Below are 22,058 nucleotides of genomic sequence, written 5' to 3' on the forward strand. Positions count from 1 at the left end.
GTTGCTCGCGTTTGCTAGATACTCGCATAATCTCTTGAAAGTCAGAGTTTACTGTTAAGGGAGTGTCTTGCGTGTATTTTGTGAACATGAGCTTCTCTTTTGTCATGCACCGTTTTGGCGCGTCTGCAGCAGGCACTTGTTTTGACGAAGCACATGGTTCACATGACGCAACAAACACATATTTTGAAAACGCAAGCAACACACATGACACTCCGAACTCATATTTTTAATAAGCGCCCCTTGGATGAGCAGTCACGGGCCGCCACTGGTACATACCAACTTTTGAATGACCTTCATAATGGGAGAAAGATGTTTTTTGGGTTAAAATAGTATTGTTACAAATCTACCACATTAACACTGACAAACGTTGACCCTTTAATTGTAGTCCTATCATACAGACTAGACTAGAATAGAATGAACCTACAAAGAAGTATTTGTTGGTTTAAGGTGTTCCTACAGTGCACATTTTTACTTGTAGTAAAACAAGTCAGACCCTGCATCTAAAATTGTGTAGTGTGACATTACATACTGAATTAGATGAAGTACGTACTTACTGTTAAAATAGTATGTGTGGGTGCAGTTTGCTAACATACAGGAAAAATTACATCCACCATATTTTCATTGTCATGTGACCCGTATGTTCGTCGACCTATGACGTACTAACAGCAGCCGTGAAAATAATTGACTCAGGTGTTGTTAAACTAGTACAATTCTAGGTATCTATATAACTTACACTTAAACAGAACTGGCCAGCTCAGTTTTCTGGTGTTTTTTATGTAAAAAAAAAAAAAGGTATGTATACTTTTCAAATCTGGTGTGGTCTCACGTGATATAAAAGTGTCCATCTGACGCATACTGACAAATCTCTGTAGAAGCAGTACATAGACCATTCATATAGATAGACCATAAGTATATCTAACATACTGTTTATAACACAGAGGTTTTGGATGTACTATTCATTATGCATACTAATTTTCACCTACTATTAGATATAGAAGTAGATGATTGCACTAATATACACTCACCTAAAGTATTAGTAGGAACACCTGTTCAATTTCTCATTAATGCAATTATCTAATCAACCAATCACATGGCAGTTGCTTCAATGCATTTAGGGGTGTGATTCTGGTCAATACAATCTCCTGAACTCCAAACTGAATGTCAGAATGGGAAAGAAAGGTAATTTAAGCAATTTTGAGTGTGGCGTGGTTGTTTGTGCCAGACGGGCCGGTCTGAGTATTTCACAGTCTGCTCAGTTACTGGGATTTTCACACACAACCATTTCTATGGTTTACAAAGAATGGAGTGAAAAGGGAAAAACATCCAGTATGCGACAGTACTGTGGACGAAAATGCCTTGTTGATGCCAGAGGTCAGAGGAGAATGGGCCGACTGATTCAAGCTGATAGAAGAGCAACTTTGACTGAACAAACCACTCGTTACAACCGAGGTATGCAGCAAAGCATTTGTGAAGCCACAACACGCACAACCTTGAGGCGGATGGGCTACAACAGCAGAAGACCCCACCGGATACCACTCATCTCCACTACAAATAGAAAATGAGGCTACAATTTGCAGTTGAAGACTGGAAAAATGTTGCCTGGTCTGATGAGTCTCGATTTCTGTTGAGACATTCAGATGGTAGAGTCAGAATTTGGCGTAAACAGAATGAGAACATGGATCCTGCCTTGTTATCACTGTGCAGGCTGGTGGTGTAATTTAGGCCCCTTAGTGCCAATTGGGCATCGTTTAAATGCCACGGCCTACCTGAGCATTGTTTCTGACCATATCCATCCTTTTATGACCACCATGTACCCATCCTCTAATGGCTACTTCTAGCAGGATAATGCATCATGTCACAAAGCTCGAATCATTTCAAATTGTTTTTTTGAACATGTCAATGAGTTCACTGTACTAAAATGGCCCCCACAGTCACCAGATCTCAACCCAATAGAGCATCTTTGGGATGTGGTGGAACGGGAGCTTCGTGCCCTGGATGTGCATCCCACAAATCTCCATCAACGGCAAGATGCTATCCTATCAATATGGGCCATTATTTCTAAAAGAATGCTTTCAGCACCTGATCCCACGATCATTTCTCAAAAAAATACATATGTGTGATTCATGAAACGAACGTACGCACAGAAAATGTGCATACCTCTTTCTTTCAAATGTGAAATCTATAAATCGCAAATGATCTTGAACTTGTTCAAATCCTTTTTGAGCAGCAAAAATTACTTTTATTTCTAAAAACCTGCAGCAATCGGGCAAGCAAAAGTGCTCAGACCCTGACATGGCGCTAAGCACTTTTCCACGTTAAACTTTTTATAAATACGGACTTGCCGTGGATTTTTTTTTTGCGTATGCACACTTGACGATCAAATCTGTGTACGCACGCTTTATAAATGAGGCCCTAGGACTCAAACTATGCGACATGCCACCAAATATCATTACTTTTGACATAGTTATTTGCACACAGAGGCTATAGCTTCTAATAGTCAGCCAATACTTTTAGGAATGTATAAACATTTCTGTAAAATCAACTGATTATTGATTTAATGTTCTGTGACTAAACAAACAGTGAGATGCATTAAAAAAAAATTATTTAGAGTGTCTTTCTATCATATTTAATCTCCAGTCAGATACTGTTGGTAGCAATAATTGAGCATGCAAGCTACAATAATTAAAAAGTTATCCAGAACAGATGGCCAGAAATATCGAAATTGTTGAAAGAATGCGTGTGGGGTTTCCTTTTTCTGAGAAGCACAGGACGAAAATAACCACAGCATTTAAAATGGGTATCTGGGAGCTAGAACATTAACTTTCATTGAATCTAATTACTAAGAAGGAAATGGGACTAGCAGCTTGCAAAACATGTGTTTGTGTGACATGCACTGATTCAGAATTGCAGGGTTGGATGAATAAATTCCCCCAACCTTTTCCCCACCTCCCTCCATCTGTGTGCATGTTATCGTTCATTTCTCCATCTCATTACCCCTTTACTTCATTCCCCCATTGATCCCAGTGGTCCACCACAGTGACATGTTGTGCATCTATTTCTTGCTGTCGATTGGTAATTTGGTACAGTTATATGGAGGTGGTAACAGGAATAGATCCAGAGTAGTGCAGCATGTGTGGGTGAATATTTCCAGAGTGGAAGCTCCTTAGGGAAAGAGCGGCCTTCCTTAAAGAGACTGCCAAGATGCATTTATAGGCCTGGCTTGAGAACGCAATACTACCGAATTTGATGTCACAGGGTGTATTTCGGCACTTACAAGAAGTGTTTATTGTTTTTTACAAACGTTTAATATTTTGCCCTGCATGTTATTCATCACTACGCCCGCTGAGTTTTCATTATTTTGAGAATATCGGATACTGTAGTCGCTTTCATCCAAGTTGTACTAAAACGACTTTTAATGAGAGTGTCATGGAGTCAGCGCTGCTAACAAACCAGAACAACAATATGGGTAAAATGTCAACTCTTTGGGTGTGAGTGCATCACATACTGACTAATGCGTCACTCAAGCAGAATTTGACTATTTGCCCCCACACTGACTATTTAGTTAAATGTGTTCGCTTTTACGTCAGCTCATTAAGGGCTGACGCATTACTGCTACTGGGGTTAAATTACTCTGCATTCAATGATTTTTTTTTTATTTACTTCCAAAAATGCACAGGATTCTGAAAAGTCCTCTTGAGGAAAGTGTTGCTTACTAAAGTGAACAGGTGGCAGGTTGATATGATAAAAAGACATTTCGTTGTGCAGAGTTACAGGAGACTACGACACACGTTATAGATATAAACGTAATAGGTTTCTCCTACCAGGTCCGTTCTAATAGCTATTTCTGTATTTTGAAGAACAGCTATGGTAATTGCTCATAATTTGACTATGTTAATGCTATATAATTATACAAAAAATGTCTTTAGTTCGGTTTAATGATGTAAAAGTAGTGTTGCTTAAATTGTTCAATTATAAAGGCTGTATGCACTTGACAGAGGAAAAAACTCTACAGAGTTAAACTATCTTTCTGTTCATAGTGTAAACTGCTGTTGTCTTTCAGGTTTGCTTTCATTGCAAAAAAATTTGCTGTTTTTAAATGTCAGAAACACGAAGAACTGGCAATAAATCTCTTACAGGCACACACACACAGCATGGGTGCATGGGCCAACTGTCTTAAGTTTCAAGTTTCAAAGCATTTATTGTCATATGCACAAGGCATGTTCCCTGCACTAAGAAATGATCTCTTCGCTGTCTAGAATGCCATAAGTAAGAGAATTATGAAGAATAGTAATAAATATAAATAATAAGCAATAAATAAGTTATGTGATATGTTTTATATCTTAAGTCTAAATAAATGCATTTTTCAGCAAATCACATTGGCTCATTAAATACGAATAATCAATCTGGGGCAGCAAAAAACAAAATGAAGAGTTTCGTTGCAAAATTAGATAAATCAGTTTTAACATTTTTGTCAAAACATGTTTATTATTATGTTATCATGTTATTATTTTGTTTTATGGTGCTACTTAGCTGTATTTTTTAAGTTATGAAGGTTTAAATGAAAACAAACCAACTGCAGTTGAATTGATATTAATCTTGATAATTATTAAAAAATTGATAATTATCTCGTTTTGCAACGAAACTCTTCATATCATGAGAATGCTGACTGGCTGACAGCACTACAAAAATGTGCACCCTTTTACGACTAAACTCTACTGGGCAATTCAATGCAGCAGACAGAGAAAACATCAATGTCACACTTTTAGGAGCCGTCCAAATAAAAAACAAGGCACTGGTTAAATGTCATAGAAAAGGTACCACAGAGGTACAATTTTGTTTCTAGAGGGAAAAAAACATTTAACTGTACCTTTAAAGATACACAATCCACTTGTTAAGTCTTACGTCACGCACCACAACTTCCGGGTGCAAACGCCCCATCAGATGTCTTAAGCAAACAACAAACTCTATACTAATAGACACTTATACAGTGCAGTGTAAAACTAACTTTTTTCTCCATACTAAAATCCCAGATGGTCAGAAAGTAATTCATCTTTTATGAATTGTTAAAGTATTGTTGTCTGGGATGTTGTGAGCTTGGAGAATATAGTGTACACCGCAAGTTTATAAAAATATAGCTTAAAGGAATATTCCATTTTCTCAAAAGAAAAATCCAGACAATCCACTCACCACCATGCCATCCAAAATGTTAATGTCTTTCTTTGTTCAGTCGAGAAGAATTTATGTTTTTTGAGGAAAACATTGCAGGATTTTTCTCATTTTAATGGACATTAATTGAGCCCAACATTTAATACTTAACTCAACACTTAGTTTCAAAGGACTCTAAACAATCTCAAACGAGGCATAAGGGTCTTATCTTGCGAAACGATTATCATTTCTGACAAAAAAAAAAAATTGCTCTTTTAAACCACAACTTTTCGTCTAGGTCCGGTCCAGAGCGACCTAACGTAAATGCGTAGTGACGTAGGGAGGTCACGTGTTACATATATAAAAGCAAATTTGCGGACCATTGTAAACAATAAACTGACACAAAGACATTAATTAGTATCAGTTGACATACAACAACGTAGGAACGGTCCTCTTTCAACACACTTGTAAACACTGGGGCGAAGTTTTGCGTTCGTCCTCTGTGACCTCTTGACGTCATGACGTATTGCGTGGGGTCACGCTGACGCATCTGACGCAAGTTTTTTTGCAAAAAGATCCGTTTGTTAACATTTAAACACAGAGGGCAATGTGTGCTGTTTCTGTCTCACCTGCGATCGCGTGCCATCAACAACACCCTGGTGATTACGGCGTAATAAGCGACTCATCATATTAGATGTATTGTCTTGAGCATACAGCACTCGCGAATTTTACAATTTTGTCTACGTTTTCTTGGGCATCGCTGAGGCAGTAGACTTAAATGAAGCTGGCGGTGCCTCTGTTAGCGTCTTTTCTCCTTCGCTTACCACGCTAAACGGTCCGCGCCACACTTTGCATACTTCAAGTTAATTGGACAGGTACTCTCAACCTAAACACACGCAGAGCTTATTCAGAACCATACATTAGCGGGTTTATGCGTTGTTTTTTCACCAAACTATATTAGAAATGCGTAGTCGAATCAAATACGGTGCACGTGCGTCCCGAACCGTGGGAGGATAACAGGACGATTTGATTCTTTACAGAGAACCGTTACACCCCTAGTGTCTACTAACTGATATCGTTGCCTGGGTTGCTGTTTGTGGGTCAGGTCTATCAAAAGAAGGTCCAGATCCTATTGGGGTAGGGGCGTGTTTGTTTAGGTGATTTCAAATGTCAACATTGGCTTTCAGAGATCATACACCCCCCACCTTTAACAAGCATATAGGTCCAATTATGTACCCAAAACAACGCACATTCTAAAAATGCTGGGTTATTTTTAGCCCATCATTGGGTTAAAACCCAACAATTTAACCTTTGCTGGGTTGTTTCAACTTAAAATGCTCAGTTATTTTAACCCATTCTTTGTCAAATATAAACATTTTCTGGGTTAATTTAACCCAACAGGTTGGGTTTTTCCCTTTTTTGACCCAACGCTGGGTTAAAAATGACCCAGCATTTTTACCAACTAAAGGTATAAAATGGTACACTGTAAAATATTTGCTGTATTTATGCAGCTGGTTGCCAGTAACTTACTGTATAAGAAAAAAACTGAAAATGTTTCATGTGCATTTAACTTTGAACAAACTGTTGCCAGTAAATAACATTGTTGTAAAATCTACAGTAAGTTTCTGGCAGCTAGTTGCCAGTAATACCCAGTAATACTGTAATTTCTACAGCATTTTTTTTACAATGTAACATCCCAGTGACTGCCAGTCAAAAGGTACAGTTTTGTGCCTTTTTAGTAATACACTTTGCTTTAAATAAACTATTTGTCAGAACACATTTAATTTTGAATGGCTGTCAATAGAAAATAAAAAAGAAGCAGCAGATGGTGTTGTTACAACATCTATTTAAAACAACTTACAGTGCTTTTGAGATGTACAGGGAAATTGATGCAAAACGGAAGTTCAGGTAGGTGAAGTCTGTCTTATAGGGGAACATTGGAAACTCTGCCTATAACATTGCTAAGCGAATGCAGAATCCACACACAGCTGTGGGTGAGAGGTTGGGGGTGATGACGGAGAACAAGAGTGGCATGAGGGGGGAGTCAGAAAAGGACAGATTGTCTTTTACCTGACGTGTGCGATGTGCACAGAAATCACTCCTGGACCCCCCTTTCTCCTATCTCTACGTTTCCCTCCCACCTACCCTTTCAATCTCTCCTCAAAACCACCTCCAGGAAAATAGGGCAACTGTTGCATAAGCAATGGAGGAGTGGGGGAGATGGATGCGGGAGAGCAGGAGAAAATGTGGGGGATGAGAAAAGAATTGCTGGAGACTGATGGATATACAGAAAGATGGTAAAGAACACACGTTATCTCTATCTCTCTCTGATCCAGCGATGAGCCTCTCTGTCTGGCATGCGGCCTGCTGAAAGTAGGCTATGTTTGACGCGCTTTAGGTTTACGCTGTCTGAGTCACACTACGCTGCTGAATACTAAACCCACTGATTGTATTTCAGTGATGCTTCAGCTGACCGAAGTCTTACATGGAATAAAATGACTCCTGCAGCTCAACTGGTACAGCATTGCTTTAGCAGTGCAAAAGTTATGGGTTCAAACCTAGGGGAACACACATACTGATAAATTGGATATTGGTTGTACTTTAAGTTCGTTTGGATAAAACAGGGTTCCCACACCTTAGCTATCTTCAAATTCAAGGACCTTTCAAGGACTTTCCAGGTCCAATACCCTCAAATTCAAGGACTAAATGTAGGAACACATTTCAAGTGTGAGCAAGGTTACATCGTGTTACCTTTTAAGATGCATTGTTAAAGTTCCCTTTCGAGGGAACTCGCGCTGCGTCACTGCGGTGACACTTTGGGGACGCCTCCAAGAGTAAGTGCGTCTGAATGTGTATATCAAATTCAACCAATGGTGAGGCTTAACGACAAAGACAGGGTAACGCGGGAGGCAGGAAGTATATCGCTATCTGAAATAATGCCAAAGACGACGTTATAGGGACGCAGGAAGTATGGCAAGGGAGACGCAGCACATCGTTCCCTTCTCATGGAACAATAGTTACATGCATAACTCAAGACATTTTCATTTGTCAAACACAACTATGCAAAAAAAGCATTCTGGTATGAATCAACATTCGCATACAGAAGATATAAGCATTTAAAGCGAACAGTTTAGCACGTGTCCTACACTACACAGGGAATATGATTTTTTTCCAGAAAACTTCTTGCATAAAATAGATTCAAGCACTTCAATGACCTGTGTCTATGTATGTATATTTTCAAAAACTTCTCAGGGCCTTGAATCCCCCCGCCCCAGATTCACAAACTTTCAAGGACCCGTAGGAACCCTGATAAAAGCATCTGCCGAATGCGTAAATGTAAAACAGCCATAAGTTTTAAACACGGATTGTGCCCAGTCACATATCCTATTTGGGCACTCAAAACTGTTTATTTCCTTAAACACATTCCAATGGTCTGATCTCGATCAGAATGCGAAAAATACATTGAAAGACTTTCCATCACAGCGCATGTTATCAAAAGACTGCACGCAATTTCCTTTTCCTTTGCTGTTTCCTTGACTACTCAGATGCTGCTATCCTTACAGGAAGTGATTAATGTAATGGAGAGAGGTGTAGTTAACGGTGTATTTGGCAACTGTGGTAATAAACATAGCCCAATGTGAAAAAAACTTGAATACCACAGTGTTATTTCAAATCACAGATTCTTTGTTCCTATACAATACAAAAAGATAGGGTATAGGAACAAATCCACATGGGATTACTTAAGGAGAGAAAGCTGAAATCCAGTCTGTCTAAACAAGTTATCATGAAAAGAAAAAAGCTATTTCTCCTACAAAATTGTATATTCCAAAGTCCTCTTTCACATTCCTCAGTCAGGTCAGGCAGACAGACATACACACACACAGTGAGGTAGAGAAATGACCTCATGTCGTCTGCCTGTCCAGATGTTTCCAGACACGACTGAGAGTTTCCCCATATATGAGGCAATCACTGGGACATAAGAATGAGAGTGGTAGAAAACAAAAGGATGGCAAATTTTTTCATAATGAAATATTTTCGGTGTGTTGATATAATTCACAGACATCCATATAATGCATGTTGAGAGCATTCCCTCAATGTTACGGTACAAACAGTCAAACTTATGTAAGACTACAATTTCCTTAAACATTAGCATTGTGCTCACTTAATGTTCTGCATACAAGTGTTGTTTCTTGGGCAAAGAACAGCTTGTCTATTATGCCCGTAGGACAACAAAGGGCTGTGTAAACAACCCCTCATGCTAATGCAGGATACGACGGCAGACAATAAGTTTCAGTTTAAGTGCAGATGTGTGTCTGCAAACACAGCAGTCTGTTCCACCATGCAAGTCTTTTAGTTCAATAAATACAGGGATGTACTAAAAAATGAAAGAATATATAACGAAAGGAAAACACACTTAATGTTTACCCCGTTTGCAGTTTCATCCAGGAATCTGCTTCGCACGTTTTTGTGTAATTTCGATTTGTGCACTGGGAAGTTAGCGAAAGTAGTTATGCAATGTCGTTGGGGTAAGCCGCCAAAAGGGGTGTCAACAACACAGAGCTATTGTGGGACGGGCCTTTCTGTTGCCTGGTTACAAATATTTTGGGCAGGGAACCAGGCAAACATGTCCCACCTCCCCAGGAAACAAGACACTCTCGTGACTGCTGCAGGGGTTTAAGTTCCACAAAGACCGGAGAGACGGAAAAAGAGAGAGCAGTGTAAACAAAACATAAGTTTATGCAGCAGTTTCACGTCCCTCCCTTACTTTGATGCACGTTTCTGCAGTAGGTTTATCGGAAAACAAATCGAGGCAAACAATACGGCTCTGAAGTAGGGCCAATAAAAGAAAAGCTGAGTTGGGTTTTTGCATAAAGCCAAATGAACTCATAAGACAGTTGAGCACAGTTGGGGGAGTTTGAACTGAAATGCAAATAAATATATTTTCCTATTTATGTTCCTTTAGTAACACACAAACTGCAACCACTGCAGTCACTAAAGGAACAGTAAAACATGTGATTATCATTTTAGTAAATTTATTACATGCTTGCATGTTGGCTTTCTTAATAGCTTGCTTAACTGAGTGCCACATGGAAAATTCCTTGGACAGAAAATATATATTACACAAGCATAAAAACTTAGTCACTTAAGAAAAATAACTTAACAAAGCTTTAATGATTTATGTGTCAGTAATTATTGTTCATTTTTGTACTTTATAGTGCCTTTTTTCAAAGTAGCATTATTTTGAGGTTTAATTTTGGTTGTAGTTTATGTACAACATCTAGCTCCTTTACAGATGTTTTCTATTAGTTGAAGGATTAGTTCATCCGAATATTAAATTATTGTCACTCTTTTCTCACTCTTGTGTCGTTCAAATCCTTAATGGCTTTCTGTGTTCTTTGAGACCATATTTTTTTAATTGTTGTTTTGTGTTTTTATTTACAGTAGGAATGGATGGTAACGGCCTCTTCCCAAGCTTCAAAATGAAAGCGATATAAATTAACTCATGCAGTACATTTCAATTATCCGGAAAGCACATAAATGGGTTTGGTGAAAATCAAATTAAATATATAATTTTACTCAGTTTTTAGGATGTTTACTTTTAAATAATGTGTAACGGCCGAAACAACAGCGATACCCACAATACAACGGGTAAACTGCGCTGTTTGTGTACACTGTCACACGAAGAGAAGAGGCACATGTTTAGACTCTCATCAAATGATGGACTATATTTTAGTTTGTTTTTCTCCAAACCCATTTGAATGCCTTCAGGACGCTTAAAATATGTGGCACGAGACGCTTGGAGTTATTTTATTATGCTTTTGCATACTTTTGAAGCTTGAAAAGAGGCGGTCACCGTCCATTTATATTGTAAAAAGCCAATTTTATTTAATAAATCTACGTTTTGGTTCTGACAAAAACAAAGAAAGCCATCAAGGGGGTTGAATGACATGAGGGTGAGTAAATAATATATAATATTACAAAAACTTTTTGTTTATATGCTTTAATTAGGCTACCTAACAAAAACAAAGCATTATAGTCCACAACAATAAAGATGAAAAATTATAAAATCTGCAAAAATCTGTATGCAATAATCACTGTAAATGCTTTTAAATAAACCGGAAAATGTAGAATTACTGTAATTACTATCAATTAATAAACTGCTCACACATTAAGATATAAATAAATCAAAACACTATAGTAAAAACCCTAACCATCGCTTTGTGGTGCGTTCCTGTGGCAACTTGGCCCTTTTAAACATGTTTTAAGCATATGAGTAAATATTTTATTATTTGTTAACACTGTACAATTTACACCTGATGTAAATCTACAATAATGAATGTAAATTTCTTATTTAATGCATAATACCAAATTCAGAAATCATCCTGCACATCTTTATTTAATAACAAACAGCACTTATTTTTGAAGGACTACAGTGCAAGATGTCAAATTGGGAATGGGTACTACAATGTAACTCACTGTTAACATTTATTACTTGCATACATGTATATAATGATGAACACCTCATACTATTTTTAGTTTGTGCACGTGCATGCATTTACTTGAGCAGCAAATTTGACAATTGTACATTAAAACTTTTATGCTGTGTTACTAATGTACGATGATAAAACGACCAAACTTAGACCGACACGACACTTACCCTTAAACTTGTTTTGATATGTCTTGATGTGACTTTATACGACATAAATAACATACGTTTCTAACTTTAAAACGGACATATGCATTAGATCCATAGCCACAATAGTTACTTTAACTCAACAGGCACAACCCTCCAAAGTTTATGCAAACCTACATTTATACAAAAGAAACAGTAAAAGTAGATGGCTGTAATTTGAACGCTGGGTAAAACGAGTATAACTTCAGAAGATGGGACACGCTTTGAATATCAACTTTTGTAGACTTTGGTGTTAGCCTATCTTAGCTAGCAATAGATATTTTTAGACAGCTATCTAATCGACTTTCGAATAATTTATGCAAGGAAGCTAATATGTCGCAATTTGTATTCGATGCCGAGCTATTTTTGTGATACAAGTCATCGCAACGTCGCTTTGCTAATTTGTTACAACGTTAGCATGCTGGCTACATTGCAACTTACAACAACAATACACGATTTACGCGATTAAGTTAAGCATGCGTGTTCAGTCGAAACCAGCAAAGGCCAAAATATGAAAATATATGCCTGTCGAGACCTTGTAGAAGTCAAAAGTTGATTAATTTCCAGACACGTGGACGCGCACGGTCTCTCGTATGTGTAAACCGACGGGTGCTCCTTTGCTTTCCCTTTAAGGGTTACCACGGAAACTGGTTGCTACGCAACAAAAACAAAAAAAGCACCAATCGTCGTGACGTCCTTGCGTCAGACGTGAGGGAACGACGTTTCCACGGAGACGAAACGTTGTATACAGATGCAGGATATGTTGTAGTAGTAGCAGGGATAGTTGCCGTCAAAACTGACTGGTTTGTTTAGCATTAACCACGGAATGTGAGACGTTAAACAAAAGCTGGTTTATTGTCTTATTGTTCCCCCGCGTCTGTACATTTATTGACCGGAGGGAAACAATTTTTTACTGGTTTTCTAAGGTTAATGTCATGAAAAAGATAAACAAAATTTAACTTAGCTCGACTGTTTGCTCAGGAAACATAAACAAATTATTTAAAAATTACAGTGTAAAATAACTATTAACGTAAGAGATGGCTGCCAAGAGCTTACTATAGATATCTGATTTATCTTCCTCATCCCACATATAATTTCTCTGACGTAACCACAAATTTTAATGCGAATCTGTGGTGTTCTGGTGCATATTGGTAAAATGTTTGCCGCACATTATCCGTATTAGTCATTCATGTTCGGTTGTTATAATGCCTGCCACTGGACGCAGCGTTCTCCGCCGGTGACGTGAAGTGCTGCTGACTAATTGTTGTTATCCCCACTCTTCCTCACCGACCAGAGGTATTGGTACACACCGGTGTGCAGCATATCTACCCCCGTGGCATTTTCATTGCGTTTTACGCTGATAGAGTTTTCTAAATTAACCTTCCTCCGTTTATATTAGCTATAACTTAGTAATAATTCCCAGTTGCTCAGAGAACAATGACTCACCTTTGTTCCTATATGAAATAAAATGACAATATATGACAGTATGCTATATGATTTCCGTCACTACAGCCCACTGTCCGACTTGGAACTTGTGCATTGCTTCTTGTAAATGGCGAGGGTAAGGCATAATGGACGCTTTGTCCATTCTTTTCTGAACAATAACGCAAATTCAATACCAAACTCTGCTGTCGTAGTCCATTGTTTAAATATTTAACATTTTAACGCATGTTAGGATAACGTTTTAAATGAGGAATTTCTTCAAAAGCTGGACTAATATAGACTTGTTCCTGTCGCATAGTTTATTTGATAACTAACGTTACTTTTTTTATTAAGCATAACAGTACTGAAGCGAATTTCAGCAGCTTTCTAAAAATAACAAAAAGACAAAGTTAAAAACTTACCCACCATAGACAACCTGTAATGTTAATCTCTGCCCCGACCGGTTCTCAAGACTGTTAGAGACGCGGGAACCTCTTGTGTATCGGGGATTCCGTGGGGCGTGTCGGTGAGAAAGTTTACAGTGGAGTCAAAACAAATGCAAGCGGTTTCCCTCCTAGGTTTAACCGCTGCATCAGCGAAATTTGACTTACTAAATTAGCTCAGTCGTTTTCTCTGACTTTTTGGCTTGCAATATATGCATTTCCAATGTTTTCATTGCCTCCATTAAACAGCAAATACATTTTATACGTTTTAATGGTGATTTATGTCTGAGATAATTATATAATATTACGGTGATAATATTTGTGTTATTTTCTCATTTTATTCTAAATATTTTTGTAAATTAAGAGTGAATTGACGAGAGAATATTTAAACTTTGATGGGGAAATATGATTTTAACCTGACAATAAAATCAAGGTCGTATAAAAGTACACTTTTAATTTTTCTATTAAAGCCCTATGACAAAATATTTGGAGAGTGTGTCGTTTCTAAATATTGTCTATGAAAATCATGTTAGAAATTAAAAATATCTTGTGGAAGTAATAGTAAATGTACCTATTCTTGACCGCGAGCGCGTTGTCTCTTTCTGTGGGTGAGGGAATCCCTTACACGTCATATTGCTAAGATACCGAAAACAAAAACAGTGCTTTTGGACCATATATGGGCACCTACGTCAGCGGAACACCCGTATGAGGCGGAGCCAGGACTCCCTACTTTACAATGCGTTCTCAGGCTTCATTCAGAAGAGAAAGCTCTGCTGCCGAAACACTGCGTCGACTCCCGTTAATAATAAACACATTGCGGATTATTTTATGGATTTATAAATGCACGATTCAAAGGAAACATTTCACGGATTGTATCACGAATTGGGAAGTTTTGTCCAGGAAGAGATTGGAATTTAGAAGTTTTCTCCAGCAGGAATCTGGATTGATGTCTTAATGCAACTGTTTTGGAAAGAGACGAAGGGCAACTTAACGAAGACTCCAAGTAAAACTAGTTACGGTAGGTCATTTACGATATTAAATCTAACGTGAATTTTGTCCATATAAAGTTTAACATTTAATTTAAACCAAATGCATAAATGGTAATGTAAAATAGAAACGGACCAGGACCAGTTTAATTGTCCACTTCCCTTTTTTGTGCATTAAAGTTTGCAATTGCAAATAATTCCAAACTTCCTACCAGCAAATGTATCATTTTAACATTTGTTGGGATGACAGGTGACATCCCGTTCTCGCCGGGCACAGCAGGTGTTTCGGCTTTTCTTGGCTCCACCGGGGAGATGTTTCAGGGGTTCCCCGGAGACCTCGACACCGGTTCCCGTGAAAGCTCATCTCCTTCTCTTGAATCTCAGTACCTTTCGTCCGTGGAATCCTTCGGGAGCCCACCCACCACCAGCGCACCGCAAGTAAGTCACATTGTTTGAAACAATAGAAATAGCGTTTGTCTGTACATAGCATTGTTTTGGTGAAATTATTCAGATTTGCTTGGTTTAGTCTGCAACTCTGTATGAAGCGGATTGGCGTTGTTGAGGGAACGCGTTTTAATTTGTTTGAGTTAACAGAGCTGTGAAGAAGTGTTAATTCATATTAAAATATGCAACACCGCAGTTGTAAAATACGGCTATAGCTCAGCATGCAAACTTGAAAGCTACGTTGAGAATATTGACAAGTCAGCATGCGCGCTGATTCAGGCCGGTAGCAACGTGTTCGGTTTACAGCACGCCGTGAAACAGATGACAAAGCTGTGGAACTCTCCGACGTGCGCATACGAAGCTCCGCCTTTGCCCGGTCCTACTGCTCGCGCTGCTCAGACTTTGCTGTGACGTCAATGCGTTCTATTTTGGAGTGTTACGTTGCGTTGCTAAGGGGAACACCGGGGGTTGGACGGGGGCGGAGGAACGGAGAAGGGATGGGGATACGAGGCCGGTGATTGGCTACGGCGACGTCTTCGAAGCTGCGTGTGCTTTCGCATAACACGCTTTCATATGAATATTAATGAAGCGTGGAACTTATTCTGGCATCACTGGAGTCGACTTTAGAAGAAATAATATAAAAATAGGCTGTGGGCTAACGTATACATTTGTTTTTAGAAACTATAAAAAGGTAATATTTAAAATATATATATATATTTTTATAAAGAATAGACTAGTCAAATGCTAAAGTAATTTATACCATTTTATCATAAAATTATAATTTGAATACTGGTGTGTTTGGTTCCAATTTGTGATTTCTAGAAAAAACATTTTTATAATTTATGCTTATAAATTCAAAATAGAAAACTATGTTTCGTTACCTTTGCTGCTTTTTGGTGAAACATAGTCTGTAAAAAAATGTAATAAGTAGTAGTAAGTTAATAAAATAAGGAATATAAATCTGAAAAATGAAAAATGTTGTCTTTAACTGTGAAAAACCCACCATTTTATATTGTTTATGTTTTTGGTTTCCAGGAGTGTGTATCTACCACAGGTGGGGTAGGGGTGGGTGGAGGGTCAACTGGCACCGGGGCAGGGGTGGACATGCCCAGCTCATTTGTGCCCACAGTGACGGCCATCACCACCAGCCAGGATCTGCAGTGGATGGTGCAGCCTACTCTCATCTCCTCTGTGGCACCAGGACAAAGCGCTGCAGGTTCCAGCACCATGACGCAGCCTGTTGCCTTGGATCCTTATGACCTGCCCGGGACAAGTTTTTCTGCTGGGGGCTTCACCCCACCAAGCTCTGATGCTCCTGGCCCAGTGCGTCAGTCTCGAAGCCGACGGCGTACACGAGATGAAGCGGTGAGTAAGGACATTGATGGTCAGATCATATTTTAGTATTTGCATTGTAATTGTTTCAACTGGAAGTATAAAGATTGGTTGTAAAGGAATACCATGTGATTTGACTGAAGATTTTTTTTCTCTGTTCCCAGTTGACCCCTGAGGAGGAAGAGAAAAGACGAGTTAGAAGAGAGAGAAATAAACTGGCTGCCGCTAAGTGTAGGAACCGACGGCGTGAGCTCACAGACAGGTTACAGTCGGTGAGCGATGCTGTACTCAAATATAATTTACCAATTTACATTATTTTGTAGTTTCTGGTGTATCTTTTAGTAATAGCTATCTTTGATGTATTAGAATGATCGAACTTAAAACATTCCAGTTTTTCAAAGCTGTTATGCTCGTAACATTCTTTCTTGGAATGATGGCTTGTGAGGGATACCAACACACATATGCACACTGCTGCAGATTGTAATTATAAGCTAGTTTAAACAAAGTGTATAAAACCACAGTAATTATATTGTGGGAACAGACCGAGTTCAGCAATTTCATGATTAAGGCAAACGCATTTCTTTCAAGTACCAAAGTTTGCATTTCATCTTGTTTTTAAGAGTTTCAAAGCAAGTTTCCTATCCTCATTTCATATGATCATATAATCTTTTCCCCTTGTGTCCTCCTCTTGTCTCTCCAACCTAAGGAGACAGACATTTTGGAGGAGGAGAAGGCTGAGCTAGAGGCAGAAATATCCGAGCTGCAAAAGGAGAAGGAGCGCCTGGAGTTTGTCCTGGTTGCGCACCAGCCCAGCTGCAAAATTCCCTATCAGGACCAGCCGCCTGCGCAGATGCAGCAGACCTCCCCACAGGCAGCTTCCGTCTCCGTGGTGGGTTTGACTGTGAAGGAGGACTCTTTCTACCTGCCGCCCGCCTACTCGTCCCACCACCACCACGTCCCGGTTTCACAGCCCACGCAGACACAGCCGGCCCCAGGACAGCAGCAGCAAGGGATGATGCAGGAGGTAGCCTTTTCTAGTTCTTTCTATGGGCAGGGCCAGCCGGCGCAGGACGGCCCGTGCCTTGTTGCCGACGGTGGCGGTAACCCTGACGCCGGCAGCTACATCCCCTCATACACATCTTCATTTGTGTTCACCTACCCAGAGGGAGCCTGCGGGGCCAGCGCTAACCAGCGAACCAGCAGCAGCGATCAGTCCTCAGATTCCCTGAACTCACCCTCGCTTCTTGCACTTTGAGAGCTCTGCATCTCTGCCTCTGCTTGCCTGTCGACAAAAACACATATGCACATAGAGATCTGAACATTTGGCATTAAATAATTATTAGGGATCTCAGACAATCTCTATTTGTTTCTGGGATCTCTGTCTTTTTACATTTTAAATTAAGGCCCAGATGCGTTAGTGTCTGAGTGACTTCATCACGGTGATTTAAGTGTATATTAATTCACAATGAATTCAGGCTTAATATCAAGATGAGTCACTGGCCAACGCGCACACACGTTTAAATCCGCCAGCGTGTGTGGCACATAATAATAAAAAAGCACATTAGCACTCTCCCTCTTGCTTATATCTTTTCTTGCTCTAGCATACATTGGTGTACCATCTCCCTTCTTCTCTCTCTCTCTATCCATGCCAGGTGCCTGCAGTGTTTTTGTCTAAACAGAAAAGGGGGGCAAAGAACTGCTTTTGTGGGTTTCGTTTATTTTTGGGCCAGATACTGCCTTGCTACTCTTTTTTTCCTCATCCAGTTCATCCACACCTCTTCTGACTTCTCCTATGAAGGGGACATTACCGCACACTCTCTACTAGCTACTTGTCTATCTCTTTTATCTCCCTCCGTTATTCGTCCCCACATCTGTTTCTCCTCTCTCCTGTCTTTATGTACCTCTGGTTCTCTCTGAAGTCTTCAGCCCCTGAGAGCCCGTTGGACCCTGAAAGCCCATGGAACCTTGAGTGAGTGCCAGCCCAACCCGACACCACAAACCCCCTCTCGCGGACCGGCCTGCTGCACTGCATGGTGGAACCTTCACAATGAGCAGACATTTCAAAAACATCTTAATAAACCAGCCATTGCACGCGGATCAAACGACGGCAAACGCCATATACAGGCCAAACGGTCGGGACTCTTTATTCTTCCTCAGTGCTGAGGATTTGATTAGATGATGCCAGGTAGACTTTGGGAAGGCCAGCAAAGGAACTTCAACAGGCAGGTGCTAAAAAAAACCTTGGAGGTATGAGAAAAGTGAGAAATCCGGTGGATTGAGAGTATTTATATGACCTGTTCAGCAGTATAGCTCCACATGTCATCTCCTGCTGGTCCTCATATTTCTCACAATGTTATAGGCTTTCCCCTTTACTGCGTGAATTGTTAGGCTCTGTTTCATTATGTGTTTCAACGATAGTATTAACTCTTATGAGTGCATACAAAGGTGGCTTTTATTGTGATAGTGTCTGGGTTTAAAAAGCATTATAGACAAAAAAGAAGAAAATGCGGAAAGAAACGACCTCTTGGTTTTGGACGAGTGGCCTCTGTGCTTCTAAAAGTCTTTGACGTTGTTCTTGAGCTGTTTTGGTTTAGCACAGCTCTAGGCGTCGATTGTGAAAAGAAGTCACACAGGACTACATCTCCAGTTTATTTCTTTCTTTAAGGGGGTTGTTAAAGTACAAACAATGAAAAGCACAAATGCCAGCTACGAACGGAAGGAAGGAAATCAACGGTGGCCAAAAAGAATGGGATGTGCTTATGAATATGAACCGTCTACTTTTTTGTGAATGTTGATGATTTTTGATGTTTTAAGTTACTGAGTTTTCATTATGCTTCTCTTTTGCTCTTGATTGTGCCGTTGCTGCCAAAAGGAAGAATTTTGGGGGGCTCTTAGCTGCTCCTTCTCTATGTTACTGTTGTCTTACTGCAGTTATCACAAATATTGTTATTATGGTTATTATTATTATTTCATAGGTATTTCATGTTGGCAACTAAAAACGCATGTTGTGCACTATGAAACTTTTTTATGCCATAAACTATATATCTATAAAATATATAAAAATATATATATATTATGTATGCATATATATACATATTTAGTGTATATATATGCAATGATTGTAATGTAATGTATGAATGTTCAGAAAATGTTATTTTTGTCAATGAAGACAGAAGGGAGAGATGATGCACTTGGTTTTGATTTAAAAATAGTTATTTTTCTAAAAGAACAAAAAATATAATAAACATTAACAGCTCACCTTTCCCTTAATATGAAAAGCATTGTTACTGCCTTTCATACAAAATGTGTATTATGTACGATGACTATATTCAAACTGTGGGGCATATAGTGATATATATGTATCACTTTTGTGGATGCTGTCCACTGCTTTTTGCTGTGCTTGATTTGTCAATATGAAATTGGTCCCACAGCACTTGTTCATCAACCCCCTGTGGACAAAACACACTGGACACAAATATCAAAAAATGCCTAAATAAATATATATATGCTTAAGAAAAAAATAAGTAATGAACCGAGTGTCTCAATGTATACTAGAATATCTGCAGCTGTGTTTTAAGCAGTAATGTCGCTTTTCATGTCCAGTGTGTGCTGTCTGCCCATAACTTGTGTGTGTGTGTGTGGGTGTGTGTGTATTTTTCAGGGCTTGATTGATAACTTTCAATCAGCCCTAAAATATAAATGTTATGGACCTGATCAGAATATTATGTGCAACTACATCAAACACAGATGCAAGTATTTTAACTCAGAGAAGATCCATTGTTCTTAGTGACTTTGGCTTCATGTGTAGTATTTTATGGGATTACGAAGACCTTATATGTACAGTTGTTTAAAATGAAATGACTTTTGATGATACATTTATATACGCAAGTGTAACCTTGTCTTGAAATCAGACTCATTTAATGGGTCAGAGTTTAAATTTAAACTTTTTTGGGGAAAACATATGTACTAGTTGAAATCTGAATTATGGCAACACAAAATGTAATGAAGATAAAGCTTTGGTTTCACTAAAAGGGACATTATACAATATCAGAAAGCTATTGAACTATGTCTGTGCTGTCAAACAGCTTTGTGATTTTGAGCAAATTTACTTTGAAAGAAAGCTATATTGTGTGTAACAACAGTTTTATGTTGTTTTGTTTTTAGATGTTGGTGCTTTTGTCACTTCTACACCAAAACATATTGTTACTGTATCTTTACCTATATGATCTGGCTCTGATATGATAGCATAAAGAGATGCAAAGTGTTGGTTAAATGATACAGTATTAGTAATTCTCTGTGGTCTTCCACTTTGCAAAAACTCCTCAACTGCACAATCATGGGAGACTATGTTCTAGCTATGATAATCCTAGGTATTTTCAAATTCACGGTGCATTGATTTGACACAGTGGAATGCAATATATCAGATACTCTAGGACAACCATGTAGCAAATCAACTTAATTGTAAGATTAAAATTGATCCTGAATGCTACAGTGTCACAGTAAAGAATAGAGAATTTTTTTATTTTCCAGGTTATTTTATGTATGATTTACTCTGCTAAGTACTTGGTTATGCATTATGAGGTTGTAAAATGTCAGTGCCTCTTAAGACAGTGGGGATAATTTGATAGATGAATTGTTTTGCTTTCTAATGCACATTTGAAGATTGCCTTCGATTTAAAAATAGTGAAATATTAGTGATCATATAGCTTAATGTTACAACCACTTGTTAAGTATAAAGAGGGCTGAATATTTAAAACCTTTTGCCTTTTTCGAGGGGAAATGAATGGTAAAATATTACAATATGGTGCTTTTTTCAATACTATTTGTCTTTGTATATACTTGATTAAGAAAGCAGATGACAGAAGTGTCTGGTTTGATGTCATGGGCTTAGGACACTCGTGATTTCTTTAAAGGAGTGCATTCCTCACCCTGACTGATGGCTCTGCTCTTAGTTCTCAGAATTTTTAATTCATTCTAAACATCCCTTGTGAGTGATATAACCCGCCGTTCTGCATTCTTTATGCTCATTCTCCATTTCATTTCACTTTATGCTATATTTCTAGCCCTTTAATGAATGGAGAAGGACATGTCATATTGTTACATAGACTGTGAAAAGTAGGTGTGCTGTCCTATATCTTTGTATGACGTCCGTTTTTCTTGTAATGAAAATGTCTACAAAATAAACATATTCAGAAGCATTTCATATATGTTTTTTAAACGAGATCTTGCAAAAGGGTTATAAAGTTAACATCCAAGTGAAAAGAGAAAATTGGTTTCTATCATATTTTTCCCCCTTAGCCAGACAGATGACGCTATTGAGCATCGTTTATAGGTCTGTTATTAATGGAATTTTACTGCACCCTAGTGGACAGAGTAGATATAACACACAGCGTTATAAAAGCCAGTCAGAAATTATGCTTGTCGCATTGAAGCATACATTTTTCCTGTAATTCTACGAGCTTCTCTTCTTGACCTAAGTCCTCAAATGATAACAGGTGATGGCAAAATAAAGTGCCTTTAACATATTTAACTAATTTTCATCTTGGAAAGTTCCATTTATCAGATGTTATGGTACTACTAGTTACCCAAAAATTGACCCATTGGAGCAACATG

General features: G+C 38.6%; 1 protein-coding gene and 1 long non-coding RNA gene across 10 annotated transcripts in view; one reads left to right on the forward strand and one right to left on the reverse strand.

The window, feature by feature from the left end:
• Positions 1-16,253, reverse strand: part of LOC129419584 (uncharacterized) — a 33,071-nt gene extending 16,818 nt beyond the window's left edge. Inside the window, exons 1-2 of one of the 7 annotated variants that reach the window (XR_008636577.2) lie at positions 16,117-16,253; positions 15,995-16,021 (exon numbers count right to left, since the gene is read on the reverse strand). This is a non-coding gene — a long non-coding RNA (uncharacterized lncRNA). Of the gene's footprint in view, positions 1-9,570; positions 9,695-12,353; positions 13,547-13,662; positions 13,938-14,254; positions 14,316-15,994; positions 16,022-16,116 lie in introns of those variants that run through there. The other 6 variants (XR_008636582.2, XR_008636580.2, XR_008636579.2 and 3 more) reach the window with 6 other exon arrangements.
• fosb (FBJ murine osteosarcoma viral oncogene homolog B) lies at positions 14,443-21,643 on the forward strand. Of its 3 annotated transcripts, none has more exons than XM_055174745.2 (6): positions 14,443-14,701; positions 14,920-15,107; positions 16,149-16,478; positions 16,610-16,717; positions 17,152-17,469; positions 17,609-21,643. In XM_055174745.2, the coding sequence occupies exons 1-6, from the start codon at positions 14,638-14,640 to the stop codon at positions 17,672-17,674; spliced, it is 1,074 nt and encodes a 357-aa protein (XP_055030720.1). In that variant the 5' UTR covers positions 14,443-14,637; the 3' UTR covers positions 17,675-21,643. The 3 variants fall into 3 exon arrangements, with proteins under 3 accessions (XP_055030720.1, XP_055030721.1, XP_055030719.1); XM_055174746.2 differs by having other exon boundaries at positions 18,365-21,643; XM_055174744.2 differs by having other exon boundaries at positions 17,152-21,643.
• Positions 21,644-22,058: the final 415 nt, after the last annotated feature.

This window comes from Misgurnus anguillicaudatus, chromosome 15 (assembly GCF_027580225.2).
Source record: "Misgurnus anguillicaudatus chromosome 15, ASM2758022v2, whole genome shotgun sequence".
NCBI lineage: Eukaryota > Metazoa > Chordata > Actinopteri > Cypriniformes > Cobitidae > Misgurnus > Misgurnus anguillicaudatus.